Below are 22,651 nucleotides of genomic sequence, written 5' to 3'. Positions count from 1 at the left end.
GTCAAACAACCCCAGAGCCTACTTCTCCCGTGTTCTTGCGCCGGGAGTTTTGTAAACAACAGAGAAGTTTGGATTCAGCTGCGCGCAGGAGTGCGAGGATAGCAGCTAAGAATGTACCCAATTAACATTGGTTCTCGTGAGAATCTTTAAGGAGTTTAACATCTGGTCTCAGAGTTTAGCTTTCGTTTCTGATTCCCAGAGAACCGCTTTGGTGAGAAAGTTGGACTCTATATAGGTGTTTTGCCCGCGTAGCAACTTCGCGGAGTCAATTCGTCAGCCTACGGAGCGAGTTGTGTCTGGACAGCGCGCTCCGATTCAAGCCTCGCTTCAGCTCAAGCCTTGCCTTGCTTTCCAGCCTTCGCCTTGCTTCCCAGCCTTTGTTTACCTACGGACTTTGCCTTGTTTCCCAGGACTAATCCTTGCCTTGTTTCACGGATTTTACCAAGTTATTCCACGGACCTTGTTCTTGTTCTTAGTTACCTTGTTCCACGTTCAAGCCTTGTTTCAAGTATCAAGTTATTTCCTAGCCACGCTCAAGTTTTATGGACTAACGGACCTTGTCATCTCCCCTCACTTTGCTTGGCAAAGTGAGTGTTTCGGTTATTGGATTACAACTTTGGACCTTAATATTTCTTATTGGACATTGCTTTTTGGGACTAATTCTGACCTTTCCTGAAGGGTCTAATTCTGGACTATTTTCTATACTTGTTTTTATTAACTTTATATATATTCCTTCAATAAAGATATTAGTTAGATTCTGGCCTCTGTGTATGGTTATTGGTGCCTCTGCCGCCTGGGTCGTGACAGTTTGACTCCGCCGCCCATAAGCACCAACTAACCGAGGCCAGGATGTCTACCGGAGCCGCGCCGGCTGGACAGCCGCTCAGCTACACCATCAGCAAGGACGAAGTGGACCGCATCCGTGACAGACTCAACGCGCAGGATGGAGAAATAAAAGGGTTGAGGGAGCGCGGAGTTCGCCTCCCGGCCATGGCGTTGCCTACCAAGTTTTCTGGAGAAGCTGCTAAGGTTCATGTTTTCCGCCGCCAATGTCAAGCTTATCTAGAGGCCCGTGATGCCGAGTTTCCCCAAGAAGACATCAAGGTGGCGTGGGTCTACAGTCTTCTGGACGGACCAGCGGCTAGCTGGGCGACGGCCCTGTTTGATCAAGCCTCCCCCCACCTAAGTTCAGCACAACGCTTCTTGGATCACCTTAAGGAGACCTGGGGAATCGAGGACAATTTGGAGGCAGCCGGTCACAAACTCCGGCGCCTCCTTCAAGGAGACAGACCCATGTCTCAGTACATAGCCGAGTTCCGCGTGCTGGCCCACAACACCGGCTGGAACGATGTAGCCCTCAGAGGACAATTTCGGGAGGGTCTCAACATTGAAATGCTGGAAGAAATCTCCAAGGTGGATCCTCCCCATTCCCTCGAGGCACTCATTGATCAATGTTTACGGGCTGAAGTCATGATTGCCAACAGGAAACAATGGGTTCGAGGCCAGGGCGGTAGAGCCGGGGCAAAACCCCCCGCTCCCGCCAGTGTTCAGCCACGTCCGGTGTGGAGACCTCCGCCGCCAACCCCATACCCCAGAGGAGGCGAGGAGGTGCCGATGCAGTTGGGCAATGTACGTCCCAGACTAGATGCCGCCGAGAAGGCCCGTCGTCAACGCTTGAACCTCTGCTGGTACTGCGGGAACGGGGGCCACTTCGCCAGAGAGTGCCCAGCCAAAGGGAAGCCTGCCGCCCGTCTTGCGGCGGCGTCCTCCACGGAGTCGAAGGCGTCTGAGCCGACTGGCACACAGCCGGCGGGGGAAGCCAACGACCGGGTGTAGAGAGGCTCGCCAACCCGGTCAAAAAATCCATCCAAGAGCCGCCAACCGGGGTCCTGTTCCTTCTCGTGGTCACATTATGGTCAGCAAAAAGGGGACCCGTCATGATCCACGCCATGATAGACTCTGGAGCTACCAACAATTTCATCGATAGAGAGTATGCCGACTCTCTGGGATTACAATATCATGATTTCAAGAATGCCCGTGTGGTGCAAGCCATAGACGGCCGTCCCCTCAAGACGGGCCCCGTAAGCCAGTGGTCGGAACCCACCAGGATGTGGATAAGGGAACATATGGAAGAGATTTCCTTCTTTGTTACCGAAGTTCCCCATTTCCCTGTGATTTTGGGAATTCCATGGCTGACACTCCACGACCCTAGCATCTCCTGGTCCAACAGAGAACTGCAGTTTGCTTCACCGTACTGCCAAAACCATTGCCTCGTAGCCAAGGTATGCCATGCCACAGACTCCGAGCCCATCATCACCTTGCCAAAGAAGTACTCCGAGTATTGGGATGTATTCAATGAGAAAGAAGCCGAAAAATTACCCCCACATAGACCTTATGACTGTGCCATTGACTTGGTGGAGGGGGCCCCGATCCCGCGAGGGCATCTCTACTCCCTGACTGAACCAGAGCAAGAAGCTCTCAGGGAATTCTTAGAGACAAACCTTCGCAAGGGGTTCATCAGACCCTCTCAATCCCCAGCCGCCTCCCCAGTGATGTTTGTGAAGAAGAAGTCAGGGGAATTACGCTTGGTGGTGGACTACAGAGCATTGAACAATATCACCAAGCGGAACAGCTATCCCCTGCCCTTAATCTCGGATCTACTGGACCGACTTCGAGGAGCCAAGGTCTACACCAAGCTGGATCTTCGGGGGGCTTATAATCTAGTTCGCATCAGAGAAGGGGACGAGTGGAAGACCGCCTTCCAGACTAAATTCGGATTATTCGAGTCCCGAGTTATGAATTTCGGTTTATGCGGAGCTCCCGCAACGTTCCAGCATTTTGTCAACGATATTTTCAGGACTATCTAGACAGATTCTTGATAATCTACCTGGACGATTTTTTGGTGTTTTCCAGATCACAATCAGAACATGAGAACCACGTCAAAATGGTGTTGCAACGACTGCGGGATCATGGACTTTATGCCAAGCTAGAAAAATGCGCTTTTGATCTACAAGAGGTAGATTTCCTTGGCTACCGCATCTCGCCTCTAGGGCTTTCCATGGATCCAGCCAAAGTTTCAGCAGTATTGGAATGGCGGGCGCCAACTAACAAGAAAGAGGTGCAGCGTTTCTTGGGGTTCGCGAACTACTACCGCAAGTTCATTCCAGATTTTGCCCGCTGGTCCGACCCCATCACTAGCTGCATCCGTGGAAAGCAGCCTTTCCGCTGGACTGATCAAGCAGAGAAAGGGTTCCAGCAACTGAAGAAACTATTCACCTCCCAGCCAATTCTACAGCACCCAAATCCTGGAACCCCTTTTGTGGTGCAAGCGGACGCCTCTGATGTGGCTATTGGGGCTGTACTCTTACAACCGGTGGGAGATCACCTCCATCCCTGTGCCTTTTATTCTCGTCAACTAACCACACCAGAGAGGAATTACACCATTTGGGAAAAAGAACTACTGGCCATAAAGGCAGCCTTTGAAACTTGGAGACATTGGCTAGAAGGGGCCAAATTCCCCATTGAAGTCCACACTGATCATCGTAATCTAGAACATCTAAGAACTGCCCGCAAACTAAATCAGAGGCAGCAACGTTGGGCTTTATTCTTTGAACGTTTCAACTTCCAGATCCATTATGTGACCCCAGCTCAAACCAAGCAAGCAGACGCCCTGTCACGTAAACCGGAATACGCTGCAGGACGCAAGGAGACCTTTGAATCCCAACTGCTACAACCTGAGAACTTTGCCACGCTCACAGTGGGGAACACCAATTCCAGCCCCATTGGTTCGACTTCCCCTACTCCAGGACCCATCTGTGCTCAAGAAATCAGGGCTAGTCAGCAAGCAGATGCCTGGGCGCAGGACCAACTTCGCCAAGGTCTGCATTTTCCCTTTTCGCTTAAAGATGGGCTGCTCTGCTATAGAAATCATGTTTATATCCCACCCGGACCGGGCAGGGAAAAAGCGCTTCGTCTGTGTCATGACTGCAAACCAGCAGGGCATTTCGGACTATTTAAAACCATGCATCTGATCCTAAGGGATTTCTGGTGGCCCAAGATCCGCAAGGATGTGGAAAAATATGTCAACACCTGCCCAGTATGCCAGCGCTCCAAGATACGAAGGGAGAAGCCCTCAGGGCTTTTGCACCCCCTTCCTACCCCATCTCGCCCATGGGAAATAATTTCCGCGGATTTCATCACTGACCTACCACCTTCCTGTGGATTCACCACGATCTTAGTGGTGGTGGACCTATTCACCAAGTTAGCCCATTTCATTCCCTGCGAAGGCCTCCCCACGGCCAAAGAAACTGCGGATCTATTTCTTCAGCATGTTTTCAGACTACATGGATTGCCCAAGAGTTTAGTCACAGACCGTGGATCTCAATTCACCTCTCGTTTTTGGAAGGCACTACAAAAACTACTGGGCATAGACTCTCGCTTATCTTCAGCTCATCATCCCCAAACAGATGGGCAAACGGAGCGCACCAATGCCACTTTGGAGCAGTATCTTCGCTGTTATGTAAACTACCAACAGGACAATTGGGCTTCTCTGTTACCACTGTCTGAGTTTGCCTACAATAATGGAGTTCAAGCTTCTACAAAAGAAACGCCGTTCTTTGCAAACTACGGTTTCCATCCACGTTTCTTTCCCCCTGTCATTGAAACTTCAGAAGTTCCCGCAGCAGAGGATTGGCTGCAGGAACTCACAGCGGTGCAACAACTTTTGCTCCAGCAACTGGACCAAGCCAAGGAGGACTATAAACGCCACGCTGACAAACACCGCCAGCCGGGCCCCGAAATCAAGGTAGGAGATCGGGTTTTTCTGTCCACTCGCTTTCTGCCCTCCCACCGCCCATGCCGGAAGTTAGATGCCCGCTTCATTGGCCCCTATCCAGTGGTGGCGCAATTAAACCCCGTGACTTTCAAACTCCAACTTCCGCGTTCAATGCGCATTCACCCAGTGTTTCACCGTTCCCTGCTCCTTCCGGCGGATGGTGTGCGTCCAGATACAGACCAACCGGCCCCCCCTCCTGTTTTGATGAATGGGGAGGAGGAGTTCGAGGTTGAGGACATTTTGGATTCTCGCTTTCATCGCCGCCGCCTACAATATCTCATTGACTGGGTGGGTTTTGGCCCTGAGGAACGCTCTTGGGAAGACGCCTCCACAGTCCATGCTCCTGATCTAACCCGTCGCTTCCATCTGACCTATCCCACCAAACCGCGACCTCGCACCTCGGGGAGAGGACCCCAGTTTGGGAGGGGCCCTGAGGAGGGGGATAGTGTGATGAACCATGGGCCTTGTAGTCCTGCTCAGGACATTGTAATCCCTGATGAAGATGAAAACTTGGGTTTTTTACCTTCCCAGTCTGAACTGGATTCCTCTCAGCCAGATCCTTCCCAGGCAGATCTGGAAACCTTGCACCTGCAAGAAAGTTGTGCCCCAGAAGTATGTCAAACAACCCCAGAGCCTACTTCTCCCGTGTTCTTGCGCCGGGAGTTTTGTAAACAACAGAGAAGTTTGGATTCAGCTGCGCGCAGGAGTGCGAGGATAGCAGCTAAGAATGTACCCAATTAACATTGGTTCTCGTGAGAATCTTTAAGGAGTTTAACATCTGGTCTCAGAGTTTAGCTTTCGTTTCTGATTCCCAGAGAACCGCTTTGGTGAGAAAGTTGGACTCTATATAGGTGTTTTGCCCGCGTAGCAACTTCGCGGAGTCAATTCGTCAGCCTACGGAGCGAGTTGTGTCTGGACAGCGCGCTCCGATTCAAGCCTCGCTTCAGCTCAAGCCTTGCCTTGCTTTCCAGCCTTCGCCTTGCTTCCCAGCCTTTGTTTACCTACGGACTTTGCCTTGTTTCCCAGGACTAATCCTTGCCTTGTTTCACGGATTTTACCAAGTTATTCCACGGACCTTGTTCTTGTTCTTAGTTACCTTGTTCCACGTTCAAGCCTTGTTTCAAGTATCAAGTTATTTCCTAGCCACGCTCAAGTTTTATGGACTAACGGACCTTGTCATCTCCCCTCACTTTGCTTGGCAAAGTGAGTGTTTCGGTTATTGGATTACAACTTTGGACCTTAATATTTCTTATTGGACATTGCTTTTTGGGACTAATTCTGACCTTTCCTGAAGGGTCTAATTCTGGACTATTTTCTATACTTGTTTTTATTAACTTTATATATATTCCTTCAATAAAGATATTAGTTAGATTCTGGCCTCTGTGTATGGTTATTGGTGCCTCTGCCGCCTGGGTCGTGACAGGATGCAGCGTAGTCAAAACAGCAAGGTAGAACAAAGCACTATTAAAATACATATAACAAATACAGGTAAAATGCAGTTTAAAATTCACAAGTTAAAATTGATTGTGTAGGCTGTAACACCCCTAAGCAGCGCGAACACTGGAAACCAACACAGAGGCCAATAAACAATCTAATATCTTTATTAAAGCAATAAAAGTTCTAAACAAAAATAAGCAGAATATATAGTCCAGCAGTTGACCTTCTAGAGAAGATCAAAATTAGTCCAATAAAATGAAGTTATATGTCCAGTATTAGAGTCCAAAGTCTATAATCCAAATAACCGAAACACACTCAAACTCTTTGGAAGTTTGAGTGGGGAAAGAGCAAGGTTTCACAGGGAGATTCTTGAAGTAAAGTCCAGAACAAGGATTCAAGGCTAGGCAAGGTATTTCGTGGTGGATCTGAAACGCAGTCCAAACTTGGCAAGGAATGGAACGCAATTCCCAGTCTACTCGTGAGTAAGCGCACCAGAGGGCCGCTTGGAAGCTCAGGAACAAGAGACAATGTTCTTCTATGAATAGTCACGTTGACACCGCAATAGGGAAAGATCAGTGCAGAACTTTTATGGAAGTTTAAGAGCTCCCCCCAAGCAGGTGTTTGACTCCCCAAATCTTCCCAGAGAATGGAGCTGTTTCAACATCGTACCAGATGCCTGCCTCCCCAAAACTTCCCAAGGGAAACGGTTTAGTCACAATCGTCTCTCTCCGCTAATCTCGCGCTTCACCTTAAAAACTGCTTTTGGGAGCTATGTGTTTTGAGAAAAGCCTTCCTATCAAACACCAAGCTTTCTGGAGAAACAGGCTCTGTTTCAAGGGCGTCCCTAATTGGCTCTGGCACGAAAATGTCAACAGGGGACATCTGGAAAGGAGCAGAATCTTGCTGAGATGGAAAAAAGCCCAAATCCTCTTCAGTTTGATCTATGATGGTTGCGGGGTCATGGGCCAAAGGTCCCTGAGACATCACATAGGCCTACTGAAAGAGAAAGGTTTTGAACTATGTATTCAATTCTGACAACTGATTTAGCTGTCAGAGCTCTTCTGGCTAGTTGTTCCACATCATGGGGTAGCCAATGAAAAGGTCCTCTGGGTGACGGTCTCCATTCAGGTTCTGACTGGTTGGAGGAAGCGTCCCTCAGAGGACCTAAGTGTCCTAAGAGACAGATTCTACAGGAGAAGGTGATCTTGTAGGTAAACTTGACCCAAACCATATAGGACTTTAAAGGTCACAACCAAGACTTTGTACAGTACTTCGCCCAAAAACTAATTGGCAACCAGTGGAGTGACTGAATTAGCGAAAAGGGAAAATGGTTTTAAATGCTTTATCAGTGATAGTAAGCTGGATTAAATCAGGGCTTCTTAAACTGTGGGCCCGAACCCCAAACAGGGTCACAAAAATTGACAACAGTAAAAGGTGGACTCTGCAGAAAATACTTCAGCTGTACTCCACAAAAAAAGAATATCAGCCTGTTTAGCAAGCCTTGCAAATGCTGGTTTTTTATCATTAATGTTTGGTTTTTAAAGTTCCTTGGATGGAAAGGAGCCATAAATGGAGAAAAATTAAAAGCCCTGGACTAGATAACCTTTAAACATCGTTATTCTATCACGCAATCTATATGGAATTCGATGTGAGTTGGTTACTTATAACAAGGCTTCTTAAACCTTTCCACTCGGGGACCCTTTTTGGCCGGGGAAATTTTTAGGATACCAAGGTTACATGGTTATGTAAAATAGGTATAAAAAGCAAATATTTAGCTTATATCAAATCAGCATTTGCAAGACTTGCTAAAGAGGCTGGTTTCCCTTTTTATGAAGTACTGTTGAAGCATTTTCTGCAGAGTCCACTGTAAACACGGCATGTTGCTGCTAATAAATTGGTGTAAATGTCTAAAACAGCCACTAGATGGAGTGCAGAATTTTTTGATAACCCAACATGGCGCTAAGGGAACCCCATTTGAGGTCAGGACCCACAGTTTAAGAAGCAGTGACTCATAGCATGCAATGATAGCTTCAATTGCATGAGAATTTCAGCTGAATAGGTAACATGTTCTCTACAGGTAAACAAACAGTCTTGAGACTCTGGTCCATTACCGCTACTGAGACAATTATAAGAGGGTCTGTTTGTAGGCCAGTTTGGAGGAGGGAGGCTTAATTCAGCATTTCCCCTTTTTTCACTTATATGCTGGAAAGATGGCATTTGGGCAAACTTACCTTGTAATTCAAAAAGTCATCAAATAGATCACCCAGGTTAATCTGTTGTTAATTTGGCAAAGTACAATCCCAAATCTGAAAATACTCAGTCTGTTTATCCATAGAGAAGCAAAGATACCTATATGAGTTTACTTACTCTTGTAGTTCTTGCATAATATTATGTGTGACTATTATAAAGAAAGGTGTAAATATGTGGTGTAATATGTGGACAAAATTCTTTTAAACTGAACTATGTACATCTATTAAATTATCCTCATTAATTCTATTGGCTTTTGAAAGTGCATCACACATTGTTATTCCAATTGTATTTTAGATGCTAAAATATAGAGAAGGCAGGAGCAATTTGTTTTGTACTTGGTGGAAATGTTAATCTATTCAGAATTATTGTAGGACAGGGCACATAAGATTTCAAAACTATTAGAACTCTTAATAATTTTTATTTGAAATTGCAATGTGTGTTAGTATTCAAAAACCATTCAGTATGAACCAATGAATATTTATTAAAGTTGTATGTATCCATCCTGGCGTTCTATAGCTTCATTAATGGATATTGATATATTTATATGTGACTGAGGCTGACACATATATGCTCTTTGTAAAGAACATATAAAACATGCATACAATACATTAAATAAAAGGACAAATTTTATTGTGTACTGAAATTTACATTACAGCCATAGACTGTTTAAAAGGAACTCATTTTTCTAACGTTTATGTATTTCTATGATTCTGTTTTTTAAATATATTTTTCCAGAAAAGTTTGTAATTCTGTTGGTGGGTTAATTTGTTCTTCCTTTCTTCAACAGAACTAAATACCACTGATTTGAAAGACTGTGTCAGTGATAACAGCCTCAGCAGCAATGCCAGCCTCCCAAGTGTTCAGAGCTGCCGCCGGCATCGTGAAAGAAGAGTTGCAAGCTGGGCTGTTTCATTTGAACGGCTTCTTCAGGATCCGGTTGGGGTTCGATATTTCTCTGTAAGTAATGCAAAAAAGGTTTAACACCATCCAGCTAAAATTAACCGGGAAGTTCTCTTTATTTCAACAAGAGAATTCAACTCATTTCAAAATTTCCTCCATTGAAATCAAGAGACTCCAAAATACATTATCATAATTTCAACAAATGAGTAGCAGTATTGATATATGTCCATTCAATGAGTAGGACATAGATTACAGCATGTATCTGCTCAAAAATTGAAAGAAGATGAACATGTAAGGAATATCCTGTAGACATGTAAAATGAGGATTCCACCTAAACATTATGGAAAACGTTCTGATGGTAAGAAGTGTTTGACGGTGGAATATGCTGCTGACTCGAAGTTTTATGGAGTCTCCTTCTTTGGAGGTTTTTAAACAGAGACTGAATGGACATCTGTTGAGAACACTTTGATTGCATATGACATGTCAGGATGGGGTTGGATTGTATGGCCCTTGTGGTTTCTTCCAACTTTGATTCTAGAATTCTAGTAAATGTTTGTGCTCTTGAACCATGTTTAGAACTGACATTCTTCCAATATGACATTCTTCTCCTCTAGAGAAGAATCTCTTAAAACTAGAGAGAGAGACTGACCAATGCAGAGGGCCCTTGAGCTGCAATTATTATTTGGCTATCTTGGGCCCTAGAGCTGCAATTATTATTTGGCTGTCTTGGTGTGAATACTTTCAAAATGTAACTTCAGACTTTTTTTTCCGCCTAGGAGTTTCTACGAAAGGAATTTAGTGAAGAAAATATTTTATTTTGGCAAGCCTGTGAATATTTTCACCACATATCTGCTCATGACAAAAAAGAGGTAAGGCTATGTGGTGATATGTTATGTGTGCTGTATATGCACATATTTATGTTAAAAATACATGGGTAGGTTCTTGTTTTTGTGGGGAGAATTTTTCAGTATTGTACATAGATTGGGTATCTTATTCTTATTCTTCTCAATTTAGGGTTATTTTGTTTGACCTGAAGTGTGCAGAGTGACAGGTGGAATTGCAAGTATATGAAAATCAGTATATGATATTCTGCTCACCTTAAGTGAGATTTTTATATTCTAAAAATACTCTTTGCTGCCCACCATACTTGTTTCTTTTAGCAAACCACAAATATATTTGCAAAGTGAAAAGTTGACATTTAACTACCACTGCTTTTATAGCAGAAGAGAAGGAGGCAGAAGAGGAGTAGTGTAAAATGATCCTCCTAGCTTTGCCCTCATCCAGAACAGACTGACCAAGAAACCAAATAGACCTTTCCATGAATTAGGCACATAATGGAGTACATCTAGGAAAATGGATGAAATGTATATATAGAGGGGGAGAAACATCAGAGATAGGAAATCAGGGCAGTTTGGAATCAGGGCAGGATGAACAGGAATCCTTCCACCTTTATTCTGCACAGTTGCCATGTTGTGAAGGAAACTCTTCTAAAGATGAGAAATATGAATGCAGTAAGAAGTGCGCCTTCACTTTCTACCCAACAAAGATCTTTGTGCATTCCAACAAGTTAAGAATTCCTAAAAACATGGTCACTATGCTCTACAATAGATGCCTGTGGAGCAAAACTAGAGGATATTTTCCCCGTTGTCAGGCTTTATCCAAAGGAGCAAGTTCTGCCCTCTGTTTTGTTATTAAGGGTAGGAATCCCATAGACTCCAAATGTAATGTTTCAGCGGTTTAGATAGGAATGCTATCAACCTAGCCATGAGGGCAAATCCTTCTCGAGGTTCCCCCTCTTGCACTGGCTCCAAACCTCATTAAGGACACATCTGAGGAAAGATGACCAAATAAGCCACCCCTTTCCACGGATGTGACTGGCACCTGAGTATAGAATAAATATACATTCAATCAAACAATTGTAATTCCGATATTCTATTCTTTTTTAACTGTAGTAATAATAGATTTATGCATAATAGAAAATTTTTGTTGAAATAACTTATTTTTGCACAGTATCTGAAGATGTAACAGTAAATGTAGCTGTTTAAATGAACCAGGAGGCTAATACTCAATTTTGCTGATTTTAGATGAGAATATTAGAGCAGATGTTTAATTTGTCTTTGTAATATATGGAATTCTGTATTGTAAACTGTTTGAGTGTTACATTTAAAGGTTATAGTAGTAAATATAGAGTACTAGTGCCCATTTGTACCACGGCATTTCATTGCCAGACATGGAGACTGAGCTTTGGCATGACACAACACTTCCATGATTTTACAGCACATTAGACTTCTTTAATGGCCACTGGATGTCCCTGCGTGCTTATTGTTGGGTGTAATCTATAATTACACTTTAAAACAATGCAGCACCCCCTAACCCATTCTTTGAAAACTTTTTGTATTAAAGCATGTAAAAATAAAAATGGGTTACCTGCCAATGGGAGGAGGCCAGCTTGGCATTTAGTGGCTAGGTTTCTTTCCTCCATCCATAGTACATGATGTTTATTTTTAAAATTCTCTACCACCACAGCTGTAGCAATAGTGAAATGTCTCCCATTTCAACCATTGTTTTACTCCAAAAAAAGTCATCATTGACTTTGTTCTAAAGGTAATTATAAATGCCAGAGGCAGTTTTACTAGACCCATGTAAAGTTACCCCCATTCCACACTTCTTTGCACTGTGATCCTGATGCTTTCCTGCTTATATTAAAATAGGAAATTTACATACATAAGGTATATCTAATTTGATCTTGCAGCCTCAATAACTTACCGTTTTGTCTCGTTTTACACTGTGAATAATAATATGTGTTTTGCAGCTTTCTTTCAGAGCTCGAGAGATTTTTAATAAGTTTTTATGTAGCAAAGCAACAACCCCCGTTAATATTGATAGTCAGGCACAGCTAGCAGATGATGTTCTCAATGCACCGCACCCAGATATGTTTAAAGATCAACAGCTTCAGGTAATTTTTGAATGTAAATATGTAGTATGAATGTGAGATGATTTTCAAAGAGTTTATGGGGACCACCTTTGGCTTTTTGTCAGACTTATTCATAAAATGAGATATAACAGTGAAGGTGAGGTGCTGACCATAACTCTAGACATGTACATGTGCATGTACTCTTCTACTTGTGCTTGGCACCACACGCAGAAATTTGGTCCTCTTTGTACTTCACCCTCTGCTTCCAGCAGGCTGTCCACTTTGAAACAAAATGGAGAACTGTATAATACTTTTGATCATACCGTACTTCAGGGTTGTGTATTGCATAAAATGAATACAAAACAAGAGGTCAAAAATTAACATTGAAAACAGACTAAAATTATCTTGATAAAATGTTTAAATTTGTAAAAATGCCAGAATAAATAAAAAAAATATTTTGCTTGTAGTACTGGCACAAGGCTCTTGGGACACCTTTGCCCTAGAAAGAGTATTGGCTCACAGATGGCAATACTCTGAGGGAAGAGGTACATAGAGAATGGCTTTTGGCAGCTATGTCCAAAGTACATTTTCCCAGAGCTGTGTCCTACCCAATAATCAGTTCTGGATTTTAAAATGTTAGTAATTTTAGGAGGCATACATACAAGCTGTTAAGAGTGAGATAAAGCCTAAGTCCTCGATCTAAATTGCCATGGTCACACCAAAAGACTTTCAGAGTTCATTAGGGAACAAACACAAAATAAAATTCCAGTGCAAGTTCAACAAAGCCTACAGTCTGAAAACAGCAGAGTCAGGAGTACAAGCTAGAAACCAAAATACAATAATACAATCTAGAATTAATGAAGCCAATAATCCAAAGAACATCAAAGTCCAGGTTCACACCACAAACCTCGACAAGACTAAAGCCTTGAGAGCCTTTTATCCTGTGTTCTTCTGTTAGTTGTGCAGACGTGCGGGCCCCTGCTCACTGTTGTCTGCATTCTAAAAGGGACAGTGCATTTAACCTTTCATCAGCCTCCCCTAAGGTACTAACTTCCGCTTGCTCTGGTTGGGAAGTATTGTTGTATTTGGGCTCTGTTAGTACATGTTGGCCCAGCTGTCATCACCAGCCACACAATCAACTCATATTACTTTGTGAACTTTGGTTGGCTTCTATAAATCAATGTGGATGTTTCAGGTTTTATGTTATTATATAATTTTGTTTGATTACATTTTGTTTAATTTAATGATGTTAACTTCTAATGTTCTTTTCATATGTGGGACTATTCTGGATTATTTTGTCGGTACATGTTTGTTTTATTAATACATTGAATCTTTGCCTCTTTGTATGTTGGAATCTGCTCCCCCTGGGGAGACTGGGCAGAATATAGAGTTATTATTATTTATTTATTATTACTGCTGAAGGCTCCTCTTCTGCAATAACTACACTAGGCTGGGGCTGCTGGGAGCTGCTGATCTCCAATTTCACCATTGGCCCTTCCAGCAATCCCTAGTCATCACTCTCAGAGCTGACCAGGACAGTTTTTGGTGTTAGAGTCTTCAAACAAATCTACCTCCTTCCTTGAGTTCTTTTCTCTTCCTTCATAATTTTCTGTTGCCTTGTCCTTTGTTCTGAGGAACAGAGCCTTCACGTTGAACTTAAATGCAATTGGATACCCAGCTGTAGAGTTTAGATCTTTACAGCTGGATGAATTACATACCCCAGCAGCTAAAGCTCAAGTCCACTTCTGCCAACAGCAGGGGATCTTCAAACATAACAGCAGGCTGTATCTGCTAAATCTTCAGCCTAAGCAAAGAAAATGAAAATTGTAAGACAAAGTTGGGGGGAGGAAGCCTCAAACAAGTCACAAATATCTATATACGTAGTCCCCTCCCTGCCAAAGATTTCCTGATTTTTCTCACCGCATTCACTTCTCACAGAGCTAACCAGATCTGTGGACTTGCTTTTGCTTTTTTGCCATACTATTAAAACCACAAGAAATAGATAACACGGATACTTGTAATTCTTTATTTTTTGTATCCATTCTTTTGAAGTGGTGAGATTCAGCCAAAGTTAAACACCTTTAATCTCAAAAAATAGCATTAAGTCTCCCATTGAAATAGTTGAGTGATACCATGCTGAGCACATTTAAAGAATTTGAAGATTATTTAGCATAAAAATGGTTTTAATTCGAAATGCTGAGGTCGTATTTGAATTCAACCTTCTCAGATAAATTTTTAATTATATTAGTTTTATTTCTTGTGCATGGGCTGTTTTTCTGATGGTATTTCACAAAAAACCTATGTTTTTTGTGTTTTTTTAAAAAATTAAGTCAAATAATTATCTGAGATGCACTAACAAAATCATACTAACAAAATTTCACTCCTATCTAAAATGTTAATGTGTTCATAATCCCAGATTTTCAACTTGATGAAGTTTGACAGCTATACACGTTTTCTGAAATCTCCAGTATACCAAGAATGTATTTTAGCAGAAGTTGAAGGCCGTCCTGTACCTGATCCACAATTTGTTTCCAGTAGCCCTACCTCTAAACACAGTCTGGGTTCTGAGTGGTCTACTGCTTCAACACCAAAAAAGGTTAGTCTCTCTAATGCAATCATGTACCTCCTGAAAACATAACTATTGACTACAATTTTGTTGAATGATAACTTCCACTTGAAGAAAACAATGAATTCACAGACAGTCTTTTGATTTAACATGCTGTATTAAAGATATTCAGTATCTTGGTTCTGCAAAATTCTGGACAATTGTAGCTCTTAAGGGCCAGCCTTTTCATGTATGTGTTATTTAGGCATTACGCCCATATTGTGTGGTTAGTTGACCTCTGCCTTTGAGCTTGATAACTGTGGTTAGCAAAGTTCATCATTGAGAAACAAAAAGAGGAACTGTCTTAAGAGACCAGAATGGATGTCTAAAGAACTTTCAATTGAGCTAAGATTTAGAAGGTATATACTGTATACAAGAAATGGAAAAAGGAGAAATCACCAAAGAGGAATTCAAACAAATAGTCAGCAGATGTAGGGATAAAGTTTAAAAAACCAAACTGCAAATTGAGTTCACGTGTGCTAAAGAGATTAAAAACAATAAGAAGGGCTTTATTAGTTATGTCCGTAGCAAAAGGAAGAGCAAAAAAATGATAAGGCCACTATACACAGGTGATGGTGAAAAATATGCTAACAGTGCACCAGAGACAAGATAGAATTGCTCAACAACTTCATTGTCTCAGTGTCCCCCCAAAATGTTAAGAGTGCTTAACTTGGGGATAATGAGGCAAAGGCTGTAATAGAGCAGAGGTTTCAAACTTCTGGCCCTCCATGTGTTTGGAACTCCAACTCCCAGAAGTCCTAGCCAGTTTGTCCAGTGATCAGGAATTCTGAAAGTCAAAATCTAAAAAACTAGCCACACATGTGTCAGTAGGGGAAATGCAACATTGAATAGGTAAAGAGGCAGTAAAGGAAGATCCATGAATTCAAGTTTCCGGGGCCAGATAAACAGGATTCAAGAGTATTAAAATAATTGACAGAAATAATTTCAGAACTAATAGCAATCGTCATTGGAAATTCCTGGAGAACAGAAGTTTCAGCAATTGCCCCATCTTCAGAAGGAGAAAAATTGAAACCTGAACAGTTACCGCCCAGTTAGCCTGACCAAAATCGGTAAGCACTTAGAAAGGAATGCCATACTCACAAAAAGTTGAAAACAAGTATTGCAATAGACATGAAGTACACAGACATTGGATGAGTGACACCTGTCTAGTACATGTGAAAGGGATCTAACAGTCTTGGTTGGCCATAAGTGGAACATGATTCAACAGTGTGATGCAACAGCTAGAAAGGCCAATGTGATTCTAAGCTGCATAATTAGGAGTACAGTGTCTAGATCAAGGGAAATCATAGTCCTGCTCTATTCTACTTTGGTCAGACCTTACCTGGAGTACTATGCCCAGTTCCTCGCACCAGAGTTCCAAAGCATTATTGACAAGCTAGAATGTAACCAGAGAAAGATGACCAAAATGATCAAAGGTTTGGAAGAAGCCAAACCTTATGAGGAGTGGCTTAGGGAATGGGATATGTTTAGCTTCGATAAAAGAAGACTGAGAGGGGACATGATAGTCATGTCTAAATATTTGAAAGGAGGTCACATTGAAGAGGGTTGTTTTCTGCTACTCTAGAGACTAGGACACAGCAATGGATTCAAACTGGAGGCAAAGAGGTTCCACCTAAACATTAGGAACAACTTCCTGATTGTGATTGCTGTTTGACAGTGAAATATGCTGTGTGATGAAATCTCCTTCTCTGGAAGTTTTTCAGCAGAAGCTAGATGGATGGCCATTTGTTGCTTTGATTGTGGGAAGAAGTTGGACTGGATAAATGTTGTGGAAACGTTGTGGTCTCTTCCAATTCTAGGATTCTATTCTATCCCCCCTCCCCATGGCCCGAAAAAACCATGATTTGCTAGCTTTAGATCCTTCCAAGGGCCAGCATATGCTTCTTCATCAGAGGACTTTCTGTCTCATTCTTAAGGTCAGGTATTCCTCTCAGATCTCATGATAATTCATCTCATAGCCTGAAGCATTGTATTACGATTTTTTCCTAAGTTTGTCTGCTGCTAGAAAGTATTGTACTAAATGTTCCTAGAAATATAAGTTGAAGTGTTTTTTCGTGACATTTAGATCAGAACCTAACTCTCCACCAGGATTGTCTACTATCATGCATTTTCTTTTACATCTTCCCCAAAAAGGACTAACCTACTAATATTTGAAAGTTTATTTGACAGTCAAAGTGGCTTTCAAACCAGCATAATCTGACTTAAATTCTTTTTTGTGACATCCTGTAATCAAAAAGTTTCTTGAAAGTGTGACACATCTTTGTCCTCCAAGTGATCCCTCCTATACCATCTTAGTCATTGGCCTTGCTAATCTCACATTTGATTCATAAACTGTTTGAATCTTTGGCCACTGCTGATAAATGTTTACTCAACTTGAAAGTGACATTTCCTGTTGCCATCCTGTTGAGCGCAAGTGACCTCATAGCTTTATGTACAAACTAATTGTGCCCGGCCACGTATTGCTGTGGCTTATGGGAATCATTTGTAGACCAGTTGGAATAGCAATGAATAGCCTTGCAGGCTGCTTTCTTCTTATGCAAATCCTTGTTTGGTGAGCTGGAATACAATGGAATAGGCTTGCTGCTTGGCAGGCTGGGTACTTGCATTATGGGGGAATGGTTTTTTTGGCCAATTTGATTTGCACTTAATAGCCTTGCTGCTTCAAAGCCTGGCCGCTTTCTATATAAGGGTATCCTTCCTTGGACAGGTTGAATGGGACGGAGTAGCCTCGTGGCTTCAAAACCTGAAGGTTTTCTATCTAGGGGAAATCTTGGCTGGCCAGGTTGAACAGCACTGAATAGCCTTGCTACTTGCAATCCTGGCTGCTTTCTACCTTGTGGAATTCTTCGTTGGCCAGGTTGAATTAGTAACCTTGATTAGCATTTAATGGCCTTGCATCTTCAAAGCCTGGCTGCTTGCTGCCTGGAGGAAACCTTTGTTGTGAGGTGTTAGCTGGCCCTGGTTGTTTCCTTTCTGGAATTCCCCTGTTTTCAGAGTGTTGCTCTTTATTTACTGTCCTGATTTTAGAGATTACATTGTTCTGTATTATTATACCACAGTAATTTTAGATATTATATTTATAATCTTATATTATCTGCTTAGAACTGAATTATATGGGGCCACTTCTACACAACACTGTGTTTGTTGCCTTGGTAGACTGGAAAATGGACACGCAGGGATTGTGCTGAACATTGGGATGACTTGACAGGGTTGAGATCTGACGCCTCTGTTCAGCCTTTATTATATGAGCCTACATACAGTAGAGTTCCGATTAACCGAGTTCAAGTTATCCGAGACTTCGTATTATTCGAGGCACTGCCAGGGGTACCCCTCCCTCTCCCTCTCCTTCTCTTGAGTTCCTTCCTGGGGCAGTCCAAGGAAGGGAGCTCGAGAGAAGGAGAGGGAGGAGGAAGCGCCCTCAATCGCTGCTAGGCAGCAACGCTCGTGGGGTGCTTCCCAAGGGCCGAGGGCTCACCGAGGGACGTCCCTCGGCGAGCCCTCGCCCCTTGGGAAGCACCTCGCGAACGTTGCTAGGCAGCAGCGATCATGGGGCGCTTCCCTAAACCAGATTGCCGGGAGGGATAATAGGGGCCCCCTGTTTTCCAAGCAGTTCGGTTATCTGAGATCGGGCCTGCCCCTTTATCTCACATAACCAAAACTCTACTGTAGTTCAATCTTAGTTATATGAGCCTACACTGACTATATAATGCAGTTCAAACAGTGTTATATAGCAATGTAGATGATGCCTTTGTTGTTCATTGGAACCAATATAAGAGAACATGTGACCCCCTTGTTAAAATACCTTCGCTAGCTCCAGTTCTGGTTATTACCTATAAAGTACTATATTCCCTGGGACCAAGCTGTTTAAAATATCATATTATTCCTTATGAGCCTGCCCATGTTTTTAAAATTTTTGCAGAGTTTTTCCTCTGTTTTCTGTAAAAATTGGAAACAAACTAGAGAGGTATATACAGAAGAAGGCCTTCTTAGTAGCAGCTGTCGTATTATGGAACTCGTTGCCTAATGAGACATAGTTAGATCCGTCGTTATTGTTTTTATGCCAGTGGGTAAAATACATGTTTATTTTGGAATGCTTTTTCTTTGATGATGCTGAACTTGGTTTTAACTAGTAGGAACAGTTTATTTCTTATTTCTTTTTAGCAGATATATTTTAATATGATGTTAAGTCCTAATTGATGTCATATTTACACTTTTATCTCCAGTTTGTTATATAGTTAGCATTATCTTTACAGGTAATATTAAAATATTACAGAATACATGATATGTAGGGAAGAAAATTAGTTGTATATAGGGCAACTAGAAATCAATTTTAGAAAGGTTTGGTGGCTCTCTAATTAAATTAATATGATGTTTATAAATAAATTTTAAGAATTATATTTTGATGGTAGTTGGGTGGAAAATCCAAGTCTGGCCGATCTTTAAATGAAGAATCTGGAGAGGAAGACTCCGAGAGAAAGAAAAGGGGGGCCTTCTTTTCCTGGTCCAGAAGCAAGAGTTTGGGGAGATCACAGAAAAAAAAGGAGAATGGTGGTTGTTCTACTGGTGAGTTTAAAAATCCAGTTAATTACATGGCAAGAGAAGAAGTCTGAAAATCTGCAAAGTCATAGCTACATTAGAAAAATGTTGCTCATAGCCCTGTATTGTTTTGAGAATTATAGCACCCCCAATTTTCAAATATAAAATAATGGTATTTGAATTATTCTTAGACATGTATTAGGGTTAATATGTGATATTCATTCATTTTATATTTGATCATTCTTGTACATAGTGATTTGATTTTCTAATAAGATTCTATTGTTGTGTTTTGAATTAATTAGCAAAGTTTATAAGTTATAATTTCCTTACAGATTCTACACAGCCCAACGGATTATCCTACAGACATGAATCTCAAGACTCTTTGTCATCAGCTGCGAGTCTTGAAATGGTAAGGCTTGCATTTCTGAACTGAAAAAAATGTGACTGTGAAGAAGCAAATGCAGTGTACCTAAACAACATCAATCCCACTCCCTGTGTATAAATCAAAAAATCCAAAGATAAATTTAAAAACATTCCTTGGTAAGCATAGAAAAATTAAGGCTTGAGAGAAAATTGGTTTTTTTTTTCCATCCCCCCCCTAAGTTCAAATTTCTCAACATGATGGAGCTGTTTCTTCCCGGTTGTCCCCTCTTTACTCTGAGACCTCAGAGCAGTAGTTGGTGTTGTGGGAAGGGGTTCCCAAGTGATATTACAGGAGACACGGTGGAGCTGTGTCTTCCCCTCTTTACTCTGAGGCTCTCCCCCCAGAGAGCAATGATAGCTTTCCTCTTAAACTGCAAATGTCATGTTGAAAACTGTTGTGCTTTGCTCTCCTTAAAAAAAAAAGAATAGAAATAACATATTTTGGTCCCAGCAATGGCTGAAAAGTAGATTGAGGGATGGCATCAGTGGGAAAAACAAGCCGCCCAGTTGACCGCTTCTCAGCAGGTCACTGAAAATGAACACAAACAACAATTAAAAGCTCAGAGCTCTAGTTTTCAAATGGCTGCTGTTTTCAAAATGGTAGTTTGAACTTTTTGGGAGAGATATCATTGCTACTGCAATTTTCTTCTTCACTTTGGAGTCATCGCCTCTGAGCTTTTTAATTCTTGTTTATGCTAGTCTTCAGTGACCCACTGAGGAGTGGTCAACTGGGCGACTTACTTTTCGGCTGCTGTTTTCAAAATGATGTATCATTGCTTATCTTTCCTATTTTTCTGCTTGGTAATTATCCTTACGAACATCCTTGCTTTTTAAGTTTGTCAGAGAAGGACAAACATGACTGCTTGGTTAGGCAGAATTGAAAAAACTGTTGGGTTCTTGATGGCTCAACTGAGCATGGGGGTGAAACCCAGTCATCCCAGAAAGGAACCTTCATGGTAAATACAATGTCTAATTTTTATAATTCCTCATGCACATAGCTCTGGAAAAATATAGCTTGGAAATGTTCTTCAAATAATTCTGATCTATTATGTGTTCCTACATTGGAGAAGTAAATGAGAGTTGACAGAAAACCTGGAGACTTATAACATCAGAATCCATTTAAGAGAATCCACTGAAATGCCTCTTATACAAGTGATATCTCAAGAAGTAAAAAGATTACGAAATTAAAAAGAAAGATTAAAATAAATAACAAAATAAATATTAAATATTGATAATAGAGGAGAAAAAGGTAAAAATAAAAAGGTAAAAAATAAGGAGAAATTAAAGAGTTAAAAAGGAACACTTAAAAAGGAGAAGAAATTATACAAAATTTAAAAATAAAAAATGTAAAAGATAAAAATAAAAAGTAAATAAGGCCTGTGGTAAAAAGAAACAACCAATATTTGTAGCTGTTTTGCTGTGTTTTTGTATACCAAATTCAAGAAAGAATTAAAATGTACCTCGTGCATTTATTTCACAAATTTCATTATTAATTTGATATTAATTTCTTTCGGTCATATCTTGAAACATAGAAAAGTCAAAGCAAGCTGTATAAAAAGACATGATGGAGGAAATCTGAGGTCATTTTTGGCTTTAAAATGGCAAATTCTTATAAAATCAGCATACATTTTAATAAAAAGGTTTTTGTGACCCTCAGTTTTACAGGTCTGTGTAATAATAATATTAATGACAGATTCATTTCCTACTGGAGCAATATAACTTGCAAATGGGAAAGTAACTGCAGCTTTGGTTTTTCTTGCCTTTAACCAATTCCTGTTTGTAGCCTCCATTTTCTGCTTCATTGGTGTTAAAATTTTTGGCCGTTTTATTGTGGTTTCTTGGGAGTAGAACATGCAATGTATTCACATATTTCCTCTACTGGAATGGATCTTGTAGCTGTAAGAAGTTCATCCTGAAGCTCAATCATCCAATAGTAACCAATATCATATGGTGCAATGCTTCAGTAATGTTCCTAAGTTTGTTCCTTTGTCTCATCATATCTGACATACTGTCTAAAATAATAATAAATTAGAATCCTTATAAAAGAATGTTGCTTTTCAGCTACAAAATTTAGAAGTTATGCCTTGCTGGTGTGTTATAATATCTCAGGCTGGATGTTCCTTGAAATAATGTGCATTTTGTAAATGGTAAATGCACTCAGTATCACTTTAGTTGCCCCACTGGAAGCTCAGAAGAGATAGAACTAGCCTATCTTCTCCTTGTACTTTGCCCAGAAACTAATTGGCAGTCATTGATTTTGATATTTTTGTAATATAATCCCTCCTAGATGTACCAATGACTATTTAGGGTGCCAAGTAGTTATGTAGAGGTTGGAAGTTCTTGTGTCAGGAATGCTGTAGATGCGTTCTGCATTGTAGAAACCACATGTTGTATGTGTATACTTATTCCTTATTATCATGGCAGATCCTTTGGATGATTGAAGTATCATATTAGTAGTTACCGAAAGCATGATGAGTTTAGGGTTGTTGTATGTCTTTCGGGCTGTGTGGCCATGTTCCAGAAGTATTCTCTCCTGACGTTTCGCCCACATCTATGGCAGGCATCCTCAGAGGTTGTGAGGTATGGATAAACTAAGTAAGGAAAGGAAAGAATATATATCTGTGTAGAGTCCAGGGTGTGGCAAGAGTCCTTTGTCACTGGGAGCCAGCATTAATGTTTCAGTTAATCACCCTAATTGGCATTGGAAATGTTTTGTCTCTTGCCTGGGGGC

At 41.4% G+C, this 22,651-nt stretch overlaps 1 protein-coding gene and 1 long non-coding RNA gene across 10 annotated transcripts in view; one reads left to right on the top strand and one right to left on the bottom strand.

Moving 5' to 3' along the window:
• rgs12 (regulator of G protein signaling 12) overlaps window positions 1-22,651 on the top strand; it is a 102,987-nt gene that overhangs the window by 46,179 nt on the left and 34,157 nt on the right. For all 7 annotated transcript variants that reach the window (XM_062982053.1, XM_062982052.1, XM_062982056.1 and 4 more), the window contains 6 exons: window positions 9,309-9,478; window positions 10,198-10,290; window positions 12,234-12,377; window positions 14,752-14,931; window positions 19,371-19,524; window positions 19,830-19,906. In XM_062982053.1, coding sequence (XP_062838123.1) covers window positions 9,309-9,478; window positions 10,198-10,290; window positions 12,234-12,377; window positions 14,752-14,931; window positions 19,371-19,524; window positions 19,830-19,906 — 818 coding nt within the window. The remainder of the gene's footprint in view (window positions 1-9,308; window positions 9,479-10,197; window positions 10,291-12,233; window positions 12,378-14,751; window positions 14,932-19,370; window positions 19,525-19,829; window positions 19,907-22,651) is intronic.
• LOC103279664 (uncharacterized) overlaps window positions 9,342-22,651 on the bottom strand; it is an 87,619-nt gene continuing 74,309 nt past the window's right edge. For all 3 annotated transcript variants that reach the window (XR_010006549.1, XR_010006547.1, XR_010006548.1), the window contains exons 3-4: window positions 14,054-14,139; window positions 9,342-9,476 (exon numbers count right to left, since the gene is read on the bottom strand). This is a non-coding gene — a long non-coding RNA (uncharacterized LOC103279664). The remainder of the gene's footprint in view (window positions 9,477-14,053; window positions 14,140-22,651) is intronic.

The sequence above is a fragment of the Anolis carolinensis genome, chromosome 5 (assembly GCF_035594765.1).
Source record: "Anolis carolinensis isolate JA03-04 chromosome 5, rAnoCar3.1.pri, whole genome shotgun sequence".
Lineage (NCBI taxonomy): Eukaryota > Metazoa > Chordata > Lepidosauria > Squamata > Dactyloidae > Anolis > Anolis carolinensis.
This window is presented reverse-complemented; position numbering and strand designations above follow the sequence as displayed.